This window comes from Chiloscyllium punctatum, chromosome 8, assembly GCF_047496795.1.
Source record: "Chiloscyllium punctatum isolate Juve2018m chromosome 8, sChiPun1.3, whole genome shotgun sequence".
Taxonomy (NCBI): domain Eukaryota; kingdom Metazoa; phylum Chordata; class Chondrichthyes; order Orectolobiformes; family Hemiscylliidae; genus Chiloscyllium; species Chiloscyllium punctatum.
Window position 1 is genome coordinate 6,403,633 of NC_092746.1, and position 19,424 is coordinate 6,423,056.

At 44.0% G+C, this 19,424-nt stretch overlaps 1 protein-coding gene across 1 annotated transcript in view; it reads left to right on the top strand.

The window, feature by feature from the left end:
* Positions 1–6,216: 6,216 nt before the first annotated feature.
* Positions 6,217–19,424, top strand: part of LOC140480353 (sperm-associated microtubule inner protein 4) — a 59,063-nt gene continuing 45,855 nt past the window's right edge. The window contains exon 1 of the mRNA XM_072575104.1: positions 6,217–6,474. Within this exon, the coding sequence (XP_072431205.1) occupies positions 6,332–6,474 (143 nt within the window). The 5' untranslated portion in view covers positions 6,217–6,331. The remainder of the gene's footprint in view (positions 6,475–19,424) is intronic.

The following is a 19,424-nucleotide window of genomic DNA, read 5'->3' on the forward strand; positions in this document are numbered from 1 at the left end:
AATTATCTAAGTCAGGGATGAATTAGAATATGAATAATTCCTTTCAATTTTTAAGCTCTTCTCCTATTGGTCTTTTTAGAGTTATAAGATCACTTCACCTTTCACTTGTGTCAGGCAGATATGGTAATTGACAACTCAGCAACGTAACACTGGACACCACAAAATATCATTTGTGCTTTTTAGCCTTAATGTCACATTTCTTACATCAGTCTCGAATTTTGGTCGACCTTGCAAAGTACTCTTTCTTTGTCTCATGTTGAATTAGAATTTGATCTAAAAAGTAGTCCACCCACTTCATTCCAATTAGCACCTGATCCATGACGTTCTGGAACAGGCCCAGAGCAGCACACACCCCATAAGGCTACTTTTCAAAGTGGCACAATACTTAGTGTATATGATCGGTAAGTAGTTCCTTGCTCTTGTCAGTTAACTTTAACTGAACATATGTATTCAACATTTCTATCCAACTGAAAGCCTTTCCATTTACCAAATTAGAAAACAAGTTTTTACTGGTAGGCAATGGGTATCATTCAGAGTCACTTTATTGACCATTTCACTATTATGAATGGACCTGTCTGATTTGTGAACAATCACAATAGCAATGCGCATTCATTGATCTTCGCTGGTTAATTGCTCCTGTTCCAATTGTTCCAATCTACCCAGCTGTTTGCTTACTACCTTTAACTGTGAACAAGGGATAGGCATGGTCTTACAAATTATTGACTGCATATTTTGGCCTTTCCTTTGTGAAGTCTAATTTTATAATTGGTTCTCCTTGCTTAAAGATCACTTTATGCACTCAGCACCTTTTTCATGTCAGGTGTACCCTTCCTGATCTGTTAACTGTTCACCCCAGTTTAACTATATCTTAAGCCACCTTTTTTTTCCACATCAGGGAAACATTCACCCCTGCAACTACTAATAACCAGTAATAGGGTGCGTCATCATATTCCACCCTAACTAACTTGACCGAACACTGGAAAAACTCGTAAGCTTCACATTAGTCTTTTTGTTTTGCATTATGGAATGTGAATTAAGGATTGTGTGTACTCTTCTTCTGAGATAATGGGTGCTGCTACAGTTGTATAACTGAAGTTGCACCAGTTATACAGCTGACTTCCACTTCTACTGTTGGTGCTGGATTCAAATCTTAAGCCCAACCAATACACTCATCTTCAAAGTGCTGTTTCTCTTGCTCTATGAGTACATTCTTGAGCTTCCTGTTCAATAACATCAACTTTAGTTTCTGCCTCCTTGAGAGGCACCTGGACCAGCTTTCAATCTACTTCCACCATGACCTAGTGCTTGGCTGCTGCCAAGTGCTGAATTATGACCTGGAACGTTACTATATCCTCTACTCCTGCAAGCCATCTAGAGGTGTAGCAATATCACGCTGACAGGAAATGGGTGCATTTAAATGCTTGGTAGCAACCATGGCAACAAGAATTTCAAAGCTCCTGGCTTTCAGACTACGAATTTGTTGCCTGGAATTCACTGAAATCTGGTGGAATTCCCCTGCTGACTCAGGAAAAGAATTCCTTTTCCGATGTTAACAGCAGGGCATTTAGAGAAGGTTAGCATAAACAGAGAGTCAACATGGCTTTGTGAAAGGGAGACCATGTTCGACAAATTTGCTAGTTATTTGATTTATAACAAACAGAGTTGATAGAGGGGGGGGGTCATTAGAGGTAGGATATTTGGATTTCAGAACTTGCGTAATAAGGTGCCACATAAAAGAATATTATGAAAGATAGGAACTCACGGTATTGGGGATAATGTATTAGCATGGATTGAGGGTTAATAAGCACACAGAATACAGGGTGTTGGGGGTAATGGGTCTCTTTCAGGTTGAAAAGATGTTGTAACTCATCATGTGCCACAAGGATCACTCCTCTGGCTTCAATTACAACACCACAGACTTTAACTTTCCATAATTATACACCATCTGAACACCCTCTAATTCAATGCTACGTTGTCATCAATATCCACCATACACCTGCAGTTTGTCATCATCTAACACAGGAACATTACATACAGGGAGAAATCGGACAAATCCAAACTTAAGCTTTTATTTACAAAAGAAAACATAAATGTAGGCAAATCATATTGAGACCAAAATTTGTCCCAATAATGCAAATCATATTTCTATATCATAACCAACAAATATTTTACATTTCACAATATTTAGGTCACATCTATTGGAAGTAGATGTCAATGAGCCTCCGGCTGGCTTGTAGCATCTGATGCAGCTCAGTTCTGTCATGGACAAGGACAGCTTCCTTTTCCCCAATGTCATCGTCCCCCTCCTTCGAAGACTGCCTCTATTTCCCAAGTTCCTCAGCATCCATTACATTGAGAGGTTACGCACTTTGGCAGGAAGAGTTGAGAAGCTGAATATTATTTAAATAGAGAAAGACTGCAGAAAGCTACAGCACAGAGGGACTTAGGAATCTTCGCATAAGTCTCATAGAGCTGGTATCCAAGTTCAGCAGGTCAGAGGGAAGGTAAATGGAATGTTGGCCTTTATTTCAAAGGGAATGGAATTGAAAAATCACGAAGCCTTGCTAAAACTATATAAGGTCACAGCCTGGTCAGACCACAGCTGAAATATTGTGAACATTTTTTGTTTTGTTTGTTCATTCATGAGATGTGGGTATTGTTGGCTGGGCCAGCATTTAATACCAATCCCCAACTGTTAAAAGTAAACCATATTGCTGTAGGCCTTGAGTCTTGTGTAGGCCAGACCAGGTAAGGATGGCAGTTAGTCATTTGTAGGCCAGACCAAGTAAGGATGGCAGTTTCTCAATTGTTTTTTTTCAAACAATTAACAATGGATTTGTCATCATCATTAGGTTCATAATTCTAGACTTTTTTTCATCAAATTCAAATTGCACCATCTGCAGGATTCCAACATGAGTACCCAGAACTTTACCAGTGTCTCCAGATTAATAGCCTGGTGACAATACCACTATGCCATTGCCTCCCCATGTTTGGGCCCCGTCTAAGGAAAGATAGACTTTTGTTGGAGGCAGTCCAAAGACAGTTCACTAGGCTGATCATAGATACAAAGGGAGTGTCCTATAAAGAGAGGTTGAGTAGGTTGGTCCTATAATCATTGTAATTTAGAAGAATGAGAGGCAACCTTTTTTAAACATACAAGATTCTTAGGCATCCTGACACGTACACATGAAAAGGCTGTCTCCCCTTATGAAAGAGTATAATAACAGATGGCATAATTTCAGAATAAGTCACCTTTTTAAGACAGAGACAAGGAGGAATTTCTTCTCTCAGAAGATAGTGAACTTATGGAAATCTTTACCACAGACCACTGTTGAGGCTGCATCATTAAGCATATTCAAGGCTGAGATCGACAGATTTGTAATCAGTAAGGGAAATAAAGGTTGTGAGGAAAAGTCAGGGAAGTGGAATTGTGGATTATCAGATCAGCGATAATCTAATTGAATGGCAGACTTATCTCAAATGGCTGAAAGGCCTACTTCTGATCCGACATCTTAAATTTACAGGAAAAGAACCACCACAGCTGATATTTGGTCATAAACATCACATTGGGCTTATATGCTAGTCTGTTTCAAGTTATACTGTTCAAAACTACAACTATAACTGGAAATATAGGCTACTGTGGCTTATCTCTCAACTGGTTGCTCCCTTTGATCAGTGTATTATGATACCTTTACTTTAACTTTCACTAAGTTTGCCTGTAAAATAACTTTCTTTCTGTCACCCTCCCTAGTTTTTAGTGGTGTCCTTTCGCTGAGAGACAGTCAGGAATGTATCTGTGTGCAATGGGGCTTTTGCAAATTCACTACATACACATTGTATGTTTTCCATGGATTCCTGGGATGAGAGTACTGCCATGTGTTCTTTTGAAGCTGGAGGGTTCAGTCATCGAGCAGCGAGGCCTAGGAGATACACAATTCCAACATGTTGACATCCGCTCTCCTATCAGGGGTTGAGGACAGACCCCTTGAGGTGTGCAGTCAGTTCAGGAAATTTGGCTGGTTATAAATGCTCACTCCATTCCTATCAGTGGCCACCCACTGCTGCTCTCCTCTCACTGTGCTGCTCACTCCCCCATCTCACACTGTCTATCCTTCTCCTGTAGACCTAATGCTGCTCAATGCCACTTCTGACATTGCTTAATCCCCTCCAGTAGCCAAGCCGTTTTGAGAGAGGTAAGCAGTGTAGTTTCGAAGGTAGGAGAGGTTTGATGCTCCTAATTTAGTGAGCTGCATTCCAAGTAGGTTTTAAATGCGATTAAATCACGCCATAAAACGAGCATGCTTTCAGGTCCTGGAGAACTATCCGCGAGGATGCCTGTGGAGACCTTCCTGGTGCGACAGAACTTTGGGGCTCTAGTGCAAATCTGCAGCACTCAATAGCAACACTCAGCAATTACCATCCATTGGGAGGCAGAAGCCGTAAAAGGATTGAGAGAGCTGGAGAAGGTAAATGCTGAGGGGCCGTTTCCCTTGTTCAGAGAGTCGGGAAATAGAGATCAGAGGTGCAGGACGCTGGAGATGAGAAATTTCTTCACTGAAGGGGTTGTGAATCTGACACTCCCTAGGATTGATAGATTCCGGATGCTAAGAGGAACAAAGGATTGGGAGATTTGGTGGGAAAATTGAATTAATCTAAACATTCAGCCACGGTTTTATGGACTGGTCAAGACAAAAGTAGGGGCATTCTGGAACTACCGCGCTCCTGGTTCTGCACGGTGCCCTTTACCTTACACGTAACCCATGTCACGCTTTGGCCAGCTCTGTCTTGTCCCTTGAAACCTTTCAAACTGCTTCGCCATCCGTTCGGTCAATAACCGACGCAAAGAAAGTGTCGCCTTTGGCCGAACTGGGCAAGAGGCATCGCGAGCAAACAGGTCGGAAATGATATGGCAAGAGTCCACTCAGGACGCTGCAAATTAAACCCACATTGGGTTTTGTTTTCAGGCCTGATACCGGGAGGTTGCTCACAGACAGCGGGAGGGCGGTCCTGGTAAAACTGGAGGACCCCCCCCCACCCCCGAGAGTCAATAAATAGAGATCTGAAGAGAAAAACGAAGGCGCTCCGATGGGCCGAATGGCTTCCCTGTTTGTGGATGTTGATTCGGGGCTGAGCTCCCGGGAGGGCTGCTCCCCCCCCCCCCCGAGGGTGTGAATGGGGAGGGCTGCCCCCCCCCCAGAGGGTGTGAATGGGGTGGGCTGTCCCTGAGGGTGTGAATGGGGTGGGCTGGTCCTGAGGGTGTGAATGGGGGGGGCTGGTCCTGAGGGTGTGAATGGGGGGGGGCTGGTCCTGAGGGTGTGAATGATGAGGGCTGCCCCTGAGGGTGTGAATGGGGGAGGGCTGTCCCTGAGGGTGTGAATGGGGGGGGGCTGGTCCTGAGGGTATGAATGGGGAGGGCTGTCCCTGAGGGTGTGAATGGGGGGGGCTGGTCCTGAGGGTATGAATGGGGGGGGGGGGGGCTGCCCCTGAGGGTGTGAATGGGGGGGGGGGCTGCCCCTGAGGGTGTGAATGGGGAGGGCTATCCCTGAGGGTGTGAATGGGGAGGGCTGCCCCTGAGAGTGTGAATGGGGGAGGGCTGCCCCTGAGGGTGTGAATGGGGAGGGCTGCCCCTGAGAGTGTGAATGGGGGAGGGCTGGTCCTGAGGGTGTGAATGGGGGAGGGCTGGTCCTGAGAGTGTGAATGGGAGAGGGCTGCCCCTGAGGGTGTGAATGGGGAGGGCTGGTCCTGAGAGTGTGAATGGGGAGGGCTGTCCCTGAGGGTGTGAACGGGGGGGGGGGGGGGGCTGGTCCTGAGGGTGTGAATGGGGGAGGGCTGTCCCCGAGGGTGTGAATGGGGAGGGCTGGTCCTGAGAGTGTGAATGGGGGAGGGCTGTCCCTGAGGGTGTAAATGGGGGAGGGCTGTCCCCGAGGGTGTGAACGGGGAGGGGTATCCCTGAGGGTGTGAATGGGGGGGGGGGGGCTGGTCCTGAGGGTGTGAATGGGGGAGGGCTGGTCCTGAGGGTGTGAATGGGGGGGGGGGGCTGTTCCTGAGGGTGTGAATGGGGGAGAGCCCCTTTCCCAGCCACTGCTCCCCTGCAGACACAGATCCTGCCGATGATTGAGCCCGTGAGTCAGCCCCATTGTCATGGATCACCGTCATAGCGCCACCAGCCAATGCGGTCAGGCCTGCCCTCGGTCCTGTGTTTGTTTGCTACAAGGAGCCAGTGGCCGCGTGCTGTCTTCGGCCCCTGGGCCAGTGCACCTTTACACTTAAAGAAGACTCGTTCTCTCCCCCCTCCCCACTCCACCTCCTCCTCCCCCGCCCGATTTCCGCCATGGAGGTCGATCAGCTGTCCGCTGGCGATCCTTTTCAGCACTACCGCCAAACGGAAGGGCATAGCATCCTGCGCCCGACCTTCCAGTCCAGTGAGCAGATCACTCCCGCACAGTTCGACCGCCCCACTGTATCGGCCGCCAGGTGAGACATGGAATTGCACAGTCGCCACTTTAATTCGGGGGGTAGGGGACACAAAACTCGCGCAAAGAACCGGATTTTCCCTCAAGCTCGTCATTCATTTCAGAGAGCTTGTAACTAGGAATGTCACCTGTATAAAAATCTGCATTGACATAGTGCCTTGCCCCCAGAGGAACACTTCCAAAGGCTGTCCAAAGTTCGGGCTCTGTGAGTCAACCCTAGTCGGCAGAAAATGACCCAAATATTGGTGCAAAAGGCATATTTTTAAAAGTTGAACAGAGATAATCAGGAGCAAAAGTTTGGGAGGTACGTCGTCGGTAAGTGAAGGATGCATGACTGAAAGAGGAAGAAGTTCAAAATCACACAACATCAGGTTATAGTCTAACAGGTTTATTTGGAAGTGATGCTTTCAGAGAGCTGTTCCTTCATCAGGTAGCTAATGGGGCAAGATCATAATTATGAAGGAGCAGCGCTCTGAAAGCTAATGCTTCCAAATGGACTATAACCTGGTGTGTGATTTTTAACTTTGTCCACCACAGTCCAACACCAGCACTTCCGCATCATGAGAAAGAGGAAGGATCAGATCCAGGGGGTAATTGTTGTGGACAGGAGAGAGAAACAAATTGAACTGTTTTATTGCCCTACCCTCCCAGTTCTAAGCAGGGGTGGTTATTTTTTTTCTACCTTTTAAAACAGGCTGTGGCAGGCTTTCCCCATATCTGTATTTTGTGAAGTCCAATTTTTAAAGTGACTCTCAACGAATTCTGTTTAGAGTTAAATCAAGCATATAGTTCAATTATATATTCAACCCTGTGGAAGATGAAAATCACAACATGTAAAAGCATTACAAGGAAAAAAATTACAGTTAAGGATAACTTTAAAAAGGACATATGGATATTAAGCCTGGTAATTGTCAATATAGAAGGTTAGTGTATAGTGAAGGTTATTTTCTGGAGGAGCTCAGGTTCAAGCAGGTTTAGTTTGCTAAGGCAGGATTTGTAAAATTACTCTGAATATTGATGAAGGCTCAGCAATATAAGGTTAGTGTACAGAGACTGTTGATATATAAGTTCAATTTTCAGTCAAATGTGAGATTTGTTTCAGAACTAGGGTTTCAATAAGGGCTACTTGGACTTGAGGCAGTTTTAGTTCAGAGTACAGTTTATTAACAATTGATGATTTATCTTCATGTTGTATTGACACGACAGCTCCTAACATAAGACATAGGAGCACAAGTGGACCATTCGGTTCATTAAGTAAGGACTGCAGATGCTGGAGATTAGAGTGGTGCTGGAAAAGCACAGCAGGTAAGGCAGCATCTGAGGACCAGGAAAATCAATGTTTCGGGCAAAAGCCCTTCATCAGGAATGAGGCTGGGAGCCTTTGGGGTGGAGAGATAAATGGGAGTGGCTGGTAGCTGAGAGTGTAATAGGTGGATGGAGGTGGCGGTGAAGGTGATAGGTTGGAGAGGAGGGTGGAGCAGATAGGTGGGAAGGAAGATTGACAGGTGGGACAGGTCATGAGAGTGGTGCTGAGCTGCAAGGTTGGAACTGGGGTAAGGAGAGGGGAGGGGAAATGAGGAAACTGGTGAAGTTCACATTGATGCCATGGGGTTGAAGGGTCCCAAGGTGGAAGATGAGATGTTCTTCCTCCAGGCATCGGGTGGTGATGGAGGAGGCCCAGGACATGCATGTCCTCGGGAGAGTGGGAGGGGGAGTTGAAATGTTCAGCCACGGGGCAGTGGGGTTGGTTGGTGCGAATGTACCGGAGATGTTCTCTGAAGCGCTCTGCAAGTAGGCATTCAGTCTCCCCAATGTAGAGGAGGCCGCATTGGGAACAACAGATACAATAAATAACATGTGTGGAAGTGTAGGTGAAACTTTGATGGATGCGGAAGGCTCCTTTGGGGCCTTGGATGGAGGTGAGGGAGGAGGTGTGGGCACAAGTTTTGCTCATTTGGCTCATTAAATCTGCTGTGCTGTTCAATGAGATTATGGTTGATCTAATAATCCTCAACTCCACTTTCCTGCCCTTTCCCCTTTGTCTTTGACTCCCTTACTGATTAAAAATTTTCCTATCTCAGCTTTGAATATACTTATCAATCCAGCCTTGACAGCCCTTGGCATTAAAGAATTCCATAGATTCACTACCCTCTGGGAGAAGAAATTCCTTCTCATCTGCATCTTAACTGGATGACCCTCACTATGAGAGTATGCTCACCAGTTCTAGACTCTCCCACATGAAGAAACAACCATCTACACTGTCAAGTTCCCTAAGAATCTTATATGTTTCAATGAGGTCACCTCTAATTCTCTTAAACTCCAATTTGTACCCACTCAACCTCTCTTTGGAAGAAATTCCCTTCATACTCAGTATCAATCTGGTGAACATTCTCTGGCCTGCCTCCAATGCCAGTGTACCTTTCCTAAGATAAGGGACCAAAATTGTTCACTGTCTCATATGCGTGCCCTAAACAGTGCTTTGTACAGTTTTAGCAAGACTTTCTTCTTTTTATATTCTATTCCCTTTGAAATAAAGGCCATCATTCCAGGTGCCTTTCCTATTACCGACTAGCTTTTTGTGATTTATGCACAAGGACCTCTGAATCTCTCAGTGCTGTAGCTTTCTGCAGTGTTTTTCTGTCAAAATAATATTCAGCTCTTCCATTCTTCCTACCAAAATACATGACCTTACATTTTCTTACATTATATTTCATCTGCCAAAAGTTTTGCCCACTTACTTAAGGTGTCTATAATCCTCTACACACTGTTTTTTGTCATTCATCACCCCTTGCCTTCCTACCTCTTAATGTCATTCATAATGGTCCCACCTTTGATCACTGTGACAGTCATTAGTTGCAGGTTCACCCCCCCCCCCCACTCCAACATCCCAACTCTTTATTTGACATAAGGATGCCAAGGTATAGTCAGTTGAGGTCCTAAGTGGTTTGTAAATGAGTGTCTTTTTTTTAAAATGAAATCCTTTGGAAGGTGCCAGTCAATAATGAGGAGAAAGTGAGGACTGCAGATGCTGGAAATCAGAGTTGAAAAGTGTGGTGCTGAAATAGCACAGCTGGTCAGGCGGGCATCCAAGGAGCAGGAAAGCCGACGTTTTGGTGATGAAGGACTTATGCCCGAAACATCAACTCTCCTGCTCCTCAGATGCTGCCTGACCGGCTGTGCTTTTCTAGCATCACACTTTTCGACACCAGTTAATAATGCACATGACATTTTGTGGGTAAGTGGAGTTTTTACATAGATTACGTAGAATGTACTGCACAGAAGCAGGGCTCTTGTCTCAACCAGTGCATGTTTGTGTTAATGCTCCATTGAAGGCTTCTTCTGATCTTCCTCATCAAACTCTTATCAAGCATAACCTTACTTTCTTTTTACCCAGCTTCTCTAGCATCCATATCATTCATCTTAACTACTCCTTGCTGTAGCATGGTCTGTACATTGATGGTCTGTACTTGTGCTCTTCCATAAAATTGAAACATTGGATGGGATTTCACATGGAGGAGGTGATTCTACTCACCAACTGGGAGGTTAGGGCTTGCATTGGAAGCCATAAGTGAATTTTATTTTCAGGCAGGTAGTTAATAAAGGTTGTCTCTTCAGCTCTGCTGAGGAAGGATGGCTCTTGCAGGTGAGACAATCAGATAGCTGACTGGCCTTCCTTCCCCACAGCACCAATGGGAGCAGTTGTTACTCATGGGACTGCAGTAGTTCTCAGGAAGGTAAAGCTAAGTGGGGTTAGGGATTGTTGGAGATAACCAGGCAAACCCTACAAGTGGGGTGGAAAGTGATGAAGGCCCTTGAGGAGAGTGTTGATCATGGAGGGAGAGGACCTTTCCTCAGGGGTGTCTATTGCTGCAAGATTGGAGAGTGGGTCCTCAGGAGGAACCACCTCACAAAGCTGTCTTAGAGGCTGCCATGTTTTACTCATCCCATCCACAGTTGGTAAATACCAGTGGTGACAGGAAGAGACACTGAAGTAGTAACAGAACAGCGTGAATTGGCCTAAGATGATAAGCATTCACTATCCGACCTGATTTTCCACTCTCCCACTGTCTCCCAACCAGAGGGTGAAACAATGCAAGGGAAGTTTCAACAACTCTCAGTATTTTGGATGTTGAGATTCAAAATTTAAAAAATAAACAAATCCAGTTAGAATTATAGAGATGTACAGCACAGAAACAGACCCTTCGGTCCAAATCATTCATGTCGACCAGATATCCTAAACTGATCTAGTCCCATTTGCCAGCACTTGGCTCATATCCCACTAAACCTTCCTATTCATATACCCATCCAGATGCCTTTTAAATGCTGTAATTATACCAGCCTTCACCAGTTCCTCTGGCAGCTCATTCCATACATGCACTACCCCCTGTGTGAAAATGTTGCCCCTTAAGTCCTTTTTATATCTTTCACCTCTCAACTTAAACTAATGCCTTCTAATTCTGGACTCCCCACCCCAAGTAAAACACCTTGTCTATTTATACTATCCATGCCCCTCATGATTTTATAAACCTCTACAAGTTTACCCCTCAGCCCTTGACGCTCCAGGGAAAATAACCCCAGCATATTCAGCCTCTCCCTATAGCATAAACCCTTCAAATGTGGCAATATCCTTGTAAATCTTTTCTGAACCCTTTCAAGTTTCACAACATCCTTCCTATCAGAGTGAGACCAGAATTGCACGCCGTATTCCAAAAGTGGCCAAACCAATGTAGTTAACTGATTTATAGATTGTAGTTTGACTGATTACTCATTCACTTTGTATTTGTGAGTCTCTGCTGTGTGCATAATTGCCCACACAATAATGCTAATGGTTTATCAGAAATAATTGGTTTGATGGTGAATACTTTGCAAATGGCCTGGTGACATAATGGAGCAATATAAAAAAGCAAGTTTGTTCTTCCTTTCAATTCCCAGAACACACCCTTTATTTAAAATCTGATACTTGCATCTTAAAATATTGATTTTATTGGCTGAAATCAGTTCCAAATCCAATTTGTTGAGCCAACTGAAAACTAGAACACAGTGGATAAAAACCAGGAAAACGTAATGCAGTTTTGAACCAAAGTGGGTACTCTCAACCATGAGATGACAAGTTTATCACAAAAGGTGGGAACTTGAAAATAATTTAGTCCACCAGTTCAAGAATTAAAGTCATTAGTTATGTTATCAGCATAGTCAACAATTAGTGTTAGAATTTAAGTACCTGTTTTGCAAAATAGTAACTGGGAAAGAAGGCAAGGTGGAAGATATATCTTTGTTCATGAATTTTGAACCTGGGCAGCCCATTATTACTGTTAAGATTTGATGAACAGTTATGTAAAATTCCAATACAAAAGCAGTTGATTCCCAAATGGTTGCTTTGTAAATCCTTTGAAGTGAAGGTGACCACGTTTGTCATTTGGACTGTTTGATCGAGTTCTAATATATGTATGGGTAATTGCTGAGGTCAATCTGCATCCTCAGCATCCTGGTACAGTTAAGGCTGTGTACCACAGATAAGCAAGGTTTGGACAAGTTGCTGGCTCAAGAATTCCTCTTGTAACATCTCTCTCCAATTTCCCTCCCCCTGCTCTCAACTCCATGTACTATTCATATTTTATTAGTCTCCTTCACAATCCTACATATGTCTTTTGTTTGGATCTGTACTGTTGCAACCAAAATGTCAGAGGCCAAACAAATTACATGCAAGTCGGTGTTTACAAATGAAAAATGGTAATCTTGCACAAGGTTATATCACTCTGAAACCCTTCGATATAAATTTTGAGTGTTTGGAAAAGGGAAAGCCATGAACGTCCAGCTGCTTGATTTGCTCGTGTGCAATCAGATTCAAATATAGAGAAAAGTAGTTGCAATGAAAGTGAGTTGTCGTAAATAACACAAAACAACAAAAGCCCGTGTTTTGCCACTGAGACACATCGCCAACATGAGATTCGAGTCGCAAATGTCTTTTGGAACTTGATGTTTGTTAATTGCTAAAAATGATTTCTCCAATACACACTTACTTTCAAAGGAGGCCATTTTTAAAAGAAGTTTGGTTGCACCAGCTGCAGCCATCCTCTGTGAGCACCTTCCAGAATGTGGAGTTGATATCAGAGCTTCCAGGCCAAACCTGTCCTTGTAGAATATATCTGGCAACCTTGAGAGTACACTTCAAGCTCAAACTGTTAACAGAAGATTTACCTTGATAAGTAAGGATCAAGCATTCTGGCTACTTGACTCCATTCTGACTGTCTCAATATGGCATTGATGTTTGGCTTGCCAGTGCGAGTGAGCACCTCAGTGTTTCGTATTTTGTTCTGTCGTTTTACCCAGTCATTTGATCTTCAGGAGTTTCGAAAGTCAACTCAAATGAAAGTAATTGAGCTCCTTGGCATGACATTGATACATGGTCCAAATTTTGCATACATTCAGCAGAGTTGGTAGGACTACTGCTCAGTACCATTTCAATTTGTTTGACACAGACAGAAATTGCTGGAAAACCTCAGCAGGTCTGGCAGTAACTGTGGAGAGAAACGTGAGTTAATTTTTCATGTCCAGTGATCTTTCCTCACAACACCCTCAGACCCTTCCAAATTCTGAGGAAGGATTGCTGGACCCAAAACGTTAACTCTGATTTCTCTCCACCGATGCGGCCAGATCTGCTGACCTTTTCCATCAATTCCTGTTTTTGTTTCTGTTTTCCAGCATCCACAATTCTCTAGCTTTTAATTCAGAAAATCGCAGTGTTTGTCTTTGGTGATCTTGATCTTTTCTGCAAGCCATTGGAGATTAAACAGTTTCCCTCATGCAGTGATCCCAGGATCACCATCCTGGAATGTATTTGGAGAGCACAATGGAGAAAGAGTGCTGAAGACATTTGGTACTGTCACATAGCACTGTGTGAGAGACAGGGCCTTGTTCAACAGACTCACCGTCAGTAAGGACATGTGTCGGCAGGCCGTCATTGTGTAAAATTTCTAATGGCAGCCACGTTTCTTCATCCACCTCTAAAGGCCCTCTGGCCAGGTCAATCAGTGTGGTGAGGAAATACATGTCCGCTCTTGGCATTCTCCCAGAGCTGTCTGACAGCATACCTCATCTCAGTGGTTGTTTAATCTTTTTGGAAACTGTTTTGAATCTTTGGCAGCAGATCCTGATCAAGATCCTGCTCCCAGTGGTTCAGAAGGTTCCCGGGTCTGTACTCAATAAGTTTAGAAGGATGAGAGGAGATCTCATTGAAACTTACAGAATAATGAGAGACCTAGATAGAGTGGTGGTGAACATGGTTTGATTGCTTTCATTGTTTCCAACAAAGTGTGGAGGTGTCATTGGGCAACTTTGTTATTGCTCGTTCATTGGTAGATGAAGACAGAAGACAGATTTGAGGATGTCGTTACAGCATCATGGGTCCCATTGGCTGCGCTGTGTCTCATTACTTAGAAACATTAAAAAATAGGAACGGGAGTAGGCCATTCAGCCCTTTGAGCCTGCTTCACCATTCGAAATGATCATGGCTGATCATCCCACTCAGTCCCCTGTTCCTGCTTTATCCCCTTACCCTTTGATCCCTTTAGCCCTAAGAACTATATCTGGCACTTTCTTGAAAACATTTAATGTTTTAGCTCCAATGTTTTCTGAGGAGGAGAATTCCACAGTTTTGGGTGAAGAAACAGCTCCACATCTCAGTCCTAAATGGCCTTCCCCTTATCCTTTGACTCCTGATTATGGTCCCCACAGCCCATAAGGAAACATCCTTCCCATCTTTAGCCTGTCTGGTCCTGTTAGAAGTCAGTTTCAGTCCTGCCATCCAAGGAGTCTGTCTGATTTGGAGAAGGTGGTGCTAAGTTGCCTTTTTGGCAGTCTGAGTGCTGTGGGGAGACCCACAATGTCATTGGGGAGGGTGTGTGGTTCCTCTTTATGGGGAATGTAGGTTCGGCTTTGCACAGTTCAGAGAGGGCACTGACAAGAGTGTTGATTTCCAAAGTGACAATACGAGCTCCAAATTAGCATTGTCTGCCAATTAACAAAGTGATCTCCCTTCTGCGCATACCTCTTGCAGACATTCACAACAACATGCTAATGCCTTCACTATTGTGATATCCAGACAAATTCACCACGTGTGTATGCATGCCTTTTGAATCTGTAAGAGCAATATAGCTCCCCAAAGACAAGTGCAAACAAGCCCAGATTGTCACCCTTATTGCTTTAATCTTTCATATATACCATGATGTTAAATGTTTTGGTTTTCTTTTGGAGCCTAGTAACCTATTCAAGAAACAAAGCTTATTAATCCTGAAGCAGTACTAAAGAGTTTACCATCCGGTGCGATTAGATATCATTCCTATTATATTTCTGTGCTGTTCTCCTATTGCACAAACAAAGGGGACAGTGGAACCCTGAACAAATTCAAGTCTGCATTGATGAAAAGTCTGATGTAGGTTTGACATGAAATCTGCATTTATACCAAAGCTCCAAAAATTGAAACCCAGCAAAAGTTAAGAATTTTCTGACACCATAACTGAATCATTTTTCTTGGCCTGTGTTTCCTTAACATGTGCACTGACTTCTACACATGTTGCATTGCACCCAGAATCATACAACAAAACACACAAAGCTAACTTTGTGCACCATGTAAGTGAGGCTCCACACTTGGATTTGTAAGATTATGTCTACAGCTCTTGCAGAACTTGGTATCAGTATTTTTAAAATTTAAACCAGCTAATAATTATTTATAAAAAGGTTTTTTTTTACTGAAACAGGAAAGGAAGGTGAGATTTAAAAGAGGGCAATATATGATCTTGCACTCCCAGTGCAGATTTGTACGTGACAGAAACACATATGGAATTGAGGAATTAAGCCAGCATGTGCAGTGAACTATCTGACACCAAAAGAGGAGAGTTTACATTTTCTTATTTTGTACCAGAGGTGAGAATCCTTCTTTTGAGTTCATTGACAATATTAACAGTGCGTTTCCAACATCTTTTTAATACGTGGCAGTCCCTTGAAGCAAGGAACATGTTGGTCATGAAATCCCTGAGTAAGGAGAAACAGAGATGAATGTTGTAACAGATAGTGGCAAAGTCAATGAAAGTTAAACGAACTGGAAGAAGGAGAAAATATAATACTGTAGGAGAAACAGAATGAAATAATAAATCTATATTAGTGGCGAATCATTAACTATTAGTAGGTAGGTCAGGGATGGTTCAGTACACTCTCTTCCCAGCTGTAAAGTGGGATTTCACAGTACATTTGAAATCTTTTCACTGGCTGCCTTATGATTCTTGACGTTGTGAGCTGGGAGTAGAGAATATAAGTTGGCAGATGAGTGTTGAGCATTTTGAGGCAGTGGCCTGTCCGTCAAATGGTCACACAAGAATGGTCACCTTGTGCTCAGGATGTCTGCTTTCTCGGGAAAGCTCAAATTGGTATGGTGATCGGTCCAGTTGATACGCAGGATCTTCTGTAGACAGTGCTGCTGGTATATCTCAAGGCTTCTTGTGCGTCAGTGTTACATCTCCCAGGATTTGCAGCCAGAGAGGAGTGTTGAGAAAACTTCTGAAACCTTTACGTCAGTCTGTAGGGAATTTGTTAATAAAGATTTGTCTGAGCAGCCTCCCACAGGAAGTGCCCATAGATTGGGTCCTATGTCAGATAGGATCTGTAGATTTCTGATCTTAACTGGGACACCTGGCTACCATGACAGCAGATCTGATCAACTCCCTCCAGCGGGCAGCTCACAGCTGTGAAACTGGGCATTGGAAGATTGGTTTGGCTGAAGGAAGACCTTTGTTTTATCAGCATTCTGATGCAACCCAAGTGCTCAGTCAGTCTCCTCAAACAAGTCATGCGTGCTCTATAGTTCTTCTACTCTCTGGATCCATGACAGGAGATCTGAATGAAGGTATGAAATAGCTTTATTGTTAAGTGCACTCGAATGAGTGCAGTGAAAAGTTTGCAATATCGCTGTTTATGCCACCATCTTAGGTACAAGATACCTAGGTAAAATACTTAAATATTTGGTACAAAATTGAAAGAATAATAACTAAAAGTCCAGCATAAGAATAAAAAGGAAAACGATGTGTTATCTTTATGTTTGAGACTTTTGTTTTTGGAGATTGAAGAGCTTCCTGTCAAACCTGTACTTGGTTTTGGGTTTAGGGAGCAATCCCTGGCCATGACACAGCGATGGAAAAATAATGGGCATAAGCACACATCTGTGCTGAGGCTAGTTCTGAAATAGCAAGTGCACTTGTGGTAATTTTCCAAAATTCACTGGATTCTGGGACAGTTCCTGCCGATTGGAACTCAGCAAATGTGACGTCACTGTTTAAAAAGGGAGGTAGATAAAAGATAGGGAGTTATAGACCGGTTAGCTTAACTTCTGTAGTGGGGGAACATGCTTTAGTCTGTTGTCAGGGAAGAAATAGCAAGACATCTATTTAGAAATTGTGCCATTGGGCAGACACAGCATGGGTTCATGAAGGGCAGGTCATGCTTAACAAGTCTTTTGGAATTCTATGAAGAAATTACGAGCAAGGTAAACAACAGGGACCCAGTGGAAGGCCCTCGACAAGGTCCTGCCCAAGAGGCTGCTGCACAAGATAAAGGATTCATGGTGTTAGGGGTAAAGTATTAGCATGGGTAGAGGATTGAATGACTAACAGGGAGCAAAGCGTGGGGATAAGTGAGTGCTATTCTGATTGGCAATCAGTAACTAGTGGTGTGCCTCAGGGATCCGTGTTGGGACCTCAGTTATTCACAACTTACATAGATGATTTGGAGTTGGGGATCATGTGTAGCATGTCAGAGTTTGCAGATGACACTAAGATGAGTGGCAGAGCAAAGTGTGCAGAAGACTGAAACCTTGAGAGGAACATAGATAGTTTAAGTGAGTGAGCAAAGGTCTGGCAGATGGAATACATGTTAATAAATGTGAAGTCATCCATTTTGGTAGGAGTAACAGTAAAAACAATTGTTACTTGAATGGTTAAAAAGTTGCAGCATGCTGCGATGCAGAGGGACCTGGGTGGCCTTGTGCATGAATCACAGAAGATTGGTCTGTAGGTACAACAGGTAATTAGGAAGGCAAACGGAATTTTGTCCTAAAGGGATTGAGTTTAAAAGCAGGGAGGTTATGTTGCAGCTGCATAGGGTGCTGGTACACCATACCTGGAATACTCTGGGCAGTTTTGGTCTCCTTACTTGAGAAAGGATGTACTGGTACTAGAGGGGGTGCAGAGGAGGTTCACTAGGTTGATTCTGGAGTTGAGGGGGTTGGCTTATGAGGAGAGACTGAGTAGACTGGGATTATATTCACTGGAATTTAGAAGAATGAGGGGGATCATATAGATATAAAATTATGAAAAACTAGGTATAGTTGAAGTAGAGAGGATTTTTCCACTGACCAGTGAAACTAGGACAAGGAAGTATAGCCTCAAAATTAGGGGGGGCAGATTTAGGACTGAATTGAGAAGGAGCTTCTTCACCCAGAGGATTGTGAATCTATGGAATTCCTTGCCCAATGAACTAGTTGATGCTAATTCAGTAAATATTTTTAAAACTAAGATAGTTTTTTTTGAACAATGAAGGAATTAAGGGTTACGGTGAGAGGGTGGGTAAGTGGACCTGAGGCCATGAAAAGATCAGCCAAAATCTGACTGAATGGTAGAACAGGCTCGAGGGGCCAGATGACCTAATCCTGCTCCTAGTTCTTACGTTCTTGCGATGGGAAAGACATCAGCATCGAGTCTGTCTGCAGCCCGGGATCTTTCAGGGAGCTTCCCAGTTGACTGAATCGAAAGCCTTTGGCAGATCGATGAAGGCTGGAGAGAAAGAGCTTGGTTTTGCTCATGGTATTTTTCTTGGATCTGCTAAATGAGAAAGGTGGTTTTGTGCCCAGTTGTGCTCTGACCTTGGATTTCTGCAGAATGGTTTCTCCAAGAGAAATGAGCTGGTCCAGTAGCACTCTGGCAAACACCTTGCCTGGGATGTAGAGTAAAGCTGTGCTTTACAGATTACATTACAGTGTGGAAACAGGCCCTTCGGCCCAACAAGTCCATACCGACCCGCCGAAGCGCAACCCACCCATACCACTACATTTACCCCTTACCTAACACTATGGGCAATTTAGCGTGGCCAATACACCTGACCTGCACATCTTTTGGACTGTGGGAGGAAACCCACGCAGACACGGGGAGAACGTGCAAACTCCACACAGTCAGTCGCCTGAGGCGGGAATTGAACCCGGGTCTCTGGCGCTGTGAGGCAGCAGTGCTAACCACTGTGCCACCGTACCACCTACTATCAGCTCCAGTCCCCTTCTTGAAGATGGAAGTAATCTTGGCATCTCACACATGCAGTTATTTCTAACGCATGCAGACTGTAAATGTTTCGTTGGTTACTTTGTATCAGTCTTCACGATAGAAAAGAATGACCTAGGTAAATGCATCAGTTTGGAGGACTGTGTAATATTAGAGTCATAGAGATGTACAGCACGGAAACAGACCCTATGGTCTAAATCGTCTACACCAACCAGATATCCCAACCTAATCTAGTCCCACATCTTTCTAAACCCTTTCTATTCATATACCCATCCAGATGCCTTTTAAATGTTGCAATTGTACCAGCCTCCACCACTTCCTCTGGCAGCTCATTCCATACACGTACCACCCTCTGTGTGAAAAAGTTGCCCCTTAGGTCCCTTTTATATCTTTCACCTTTCACCCTAAGCCTACGCCCTCTAGTTCTGGTCTCCCCCACCCCAGGGAAAAGACTTTGCCTATTTACCCTCTCCATGCCCCTCATGATTTTGTAAACTTCTATAAGGTCACCCCTCAGCCTCCGACGCTCCAGGGAAAACAGCCCCAGCCTGTTCAGCCTCTCCCTGTAGCTCAAACCCTCCAACCCAGGCAACGTCCTTGTAAATCTTTTCTGAACCCTTTCAAGTTTCACAAC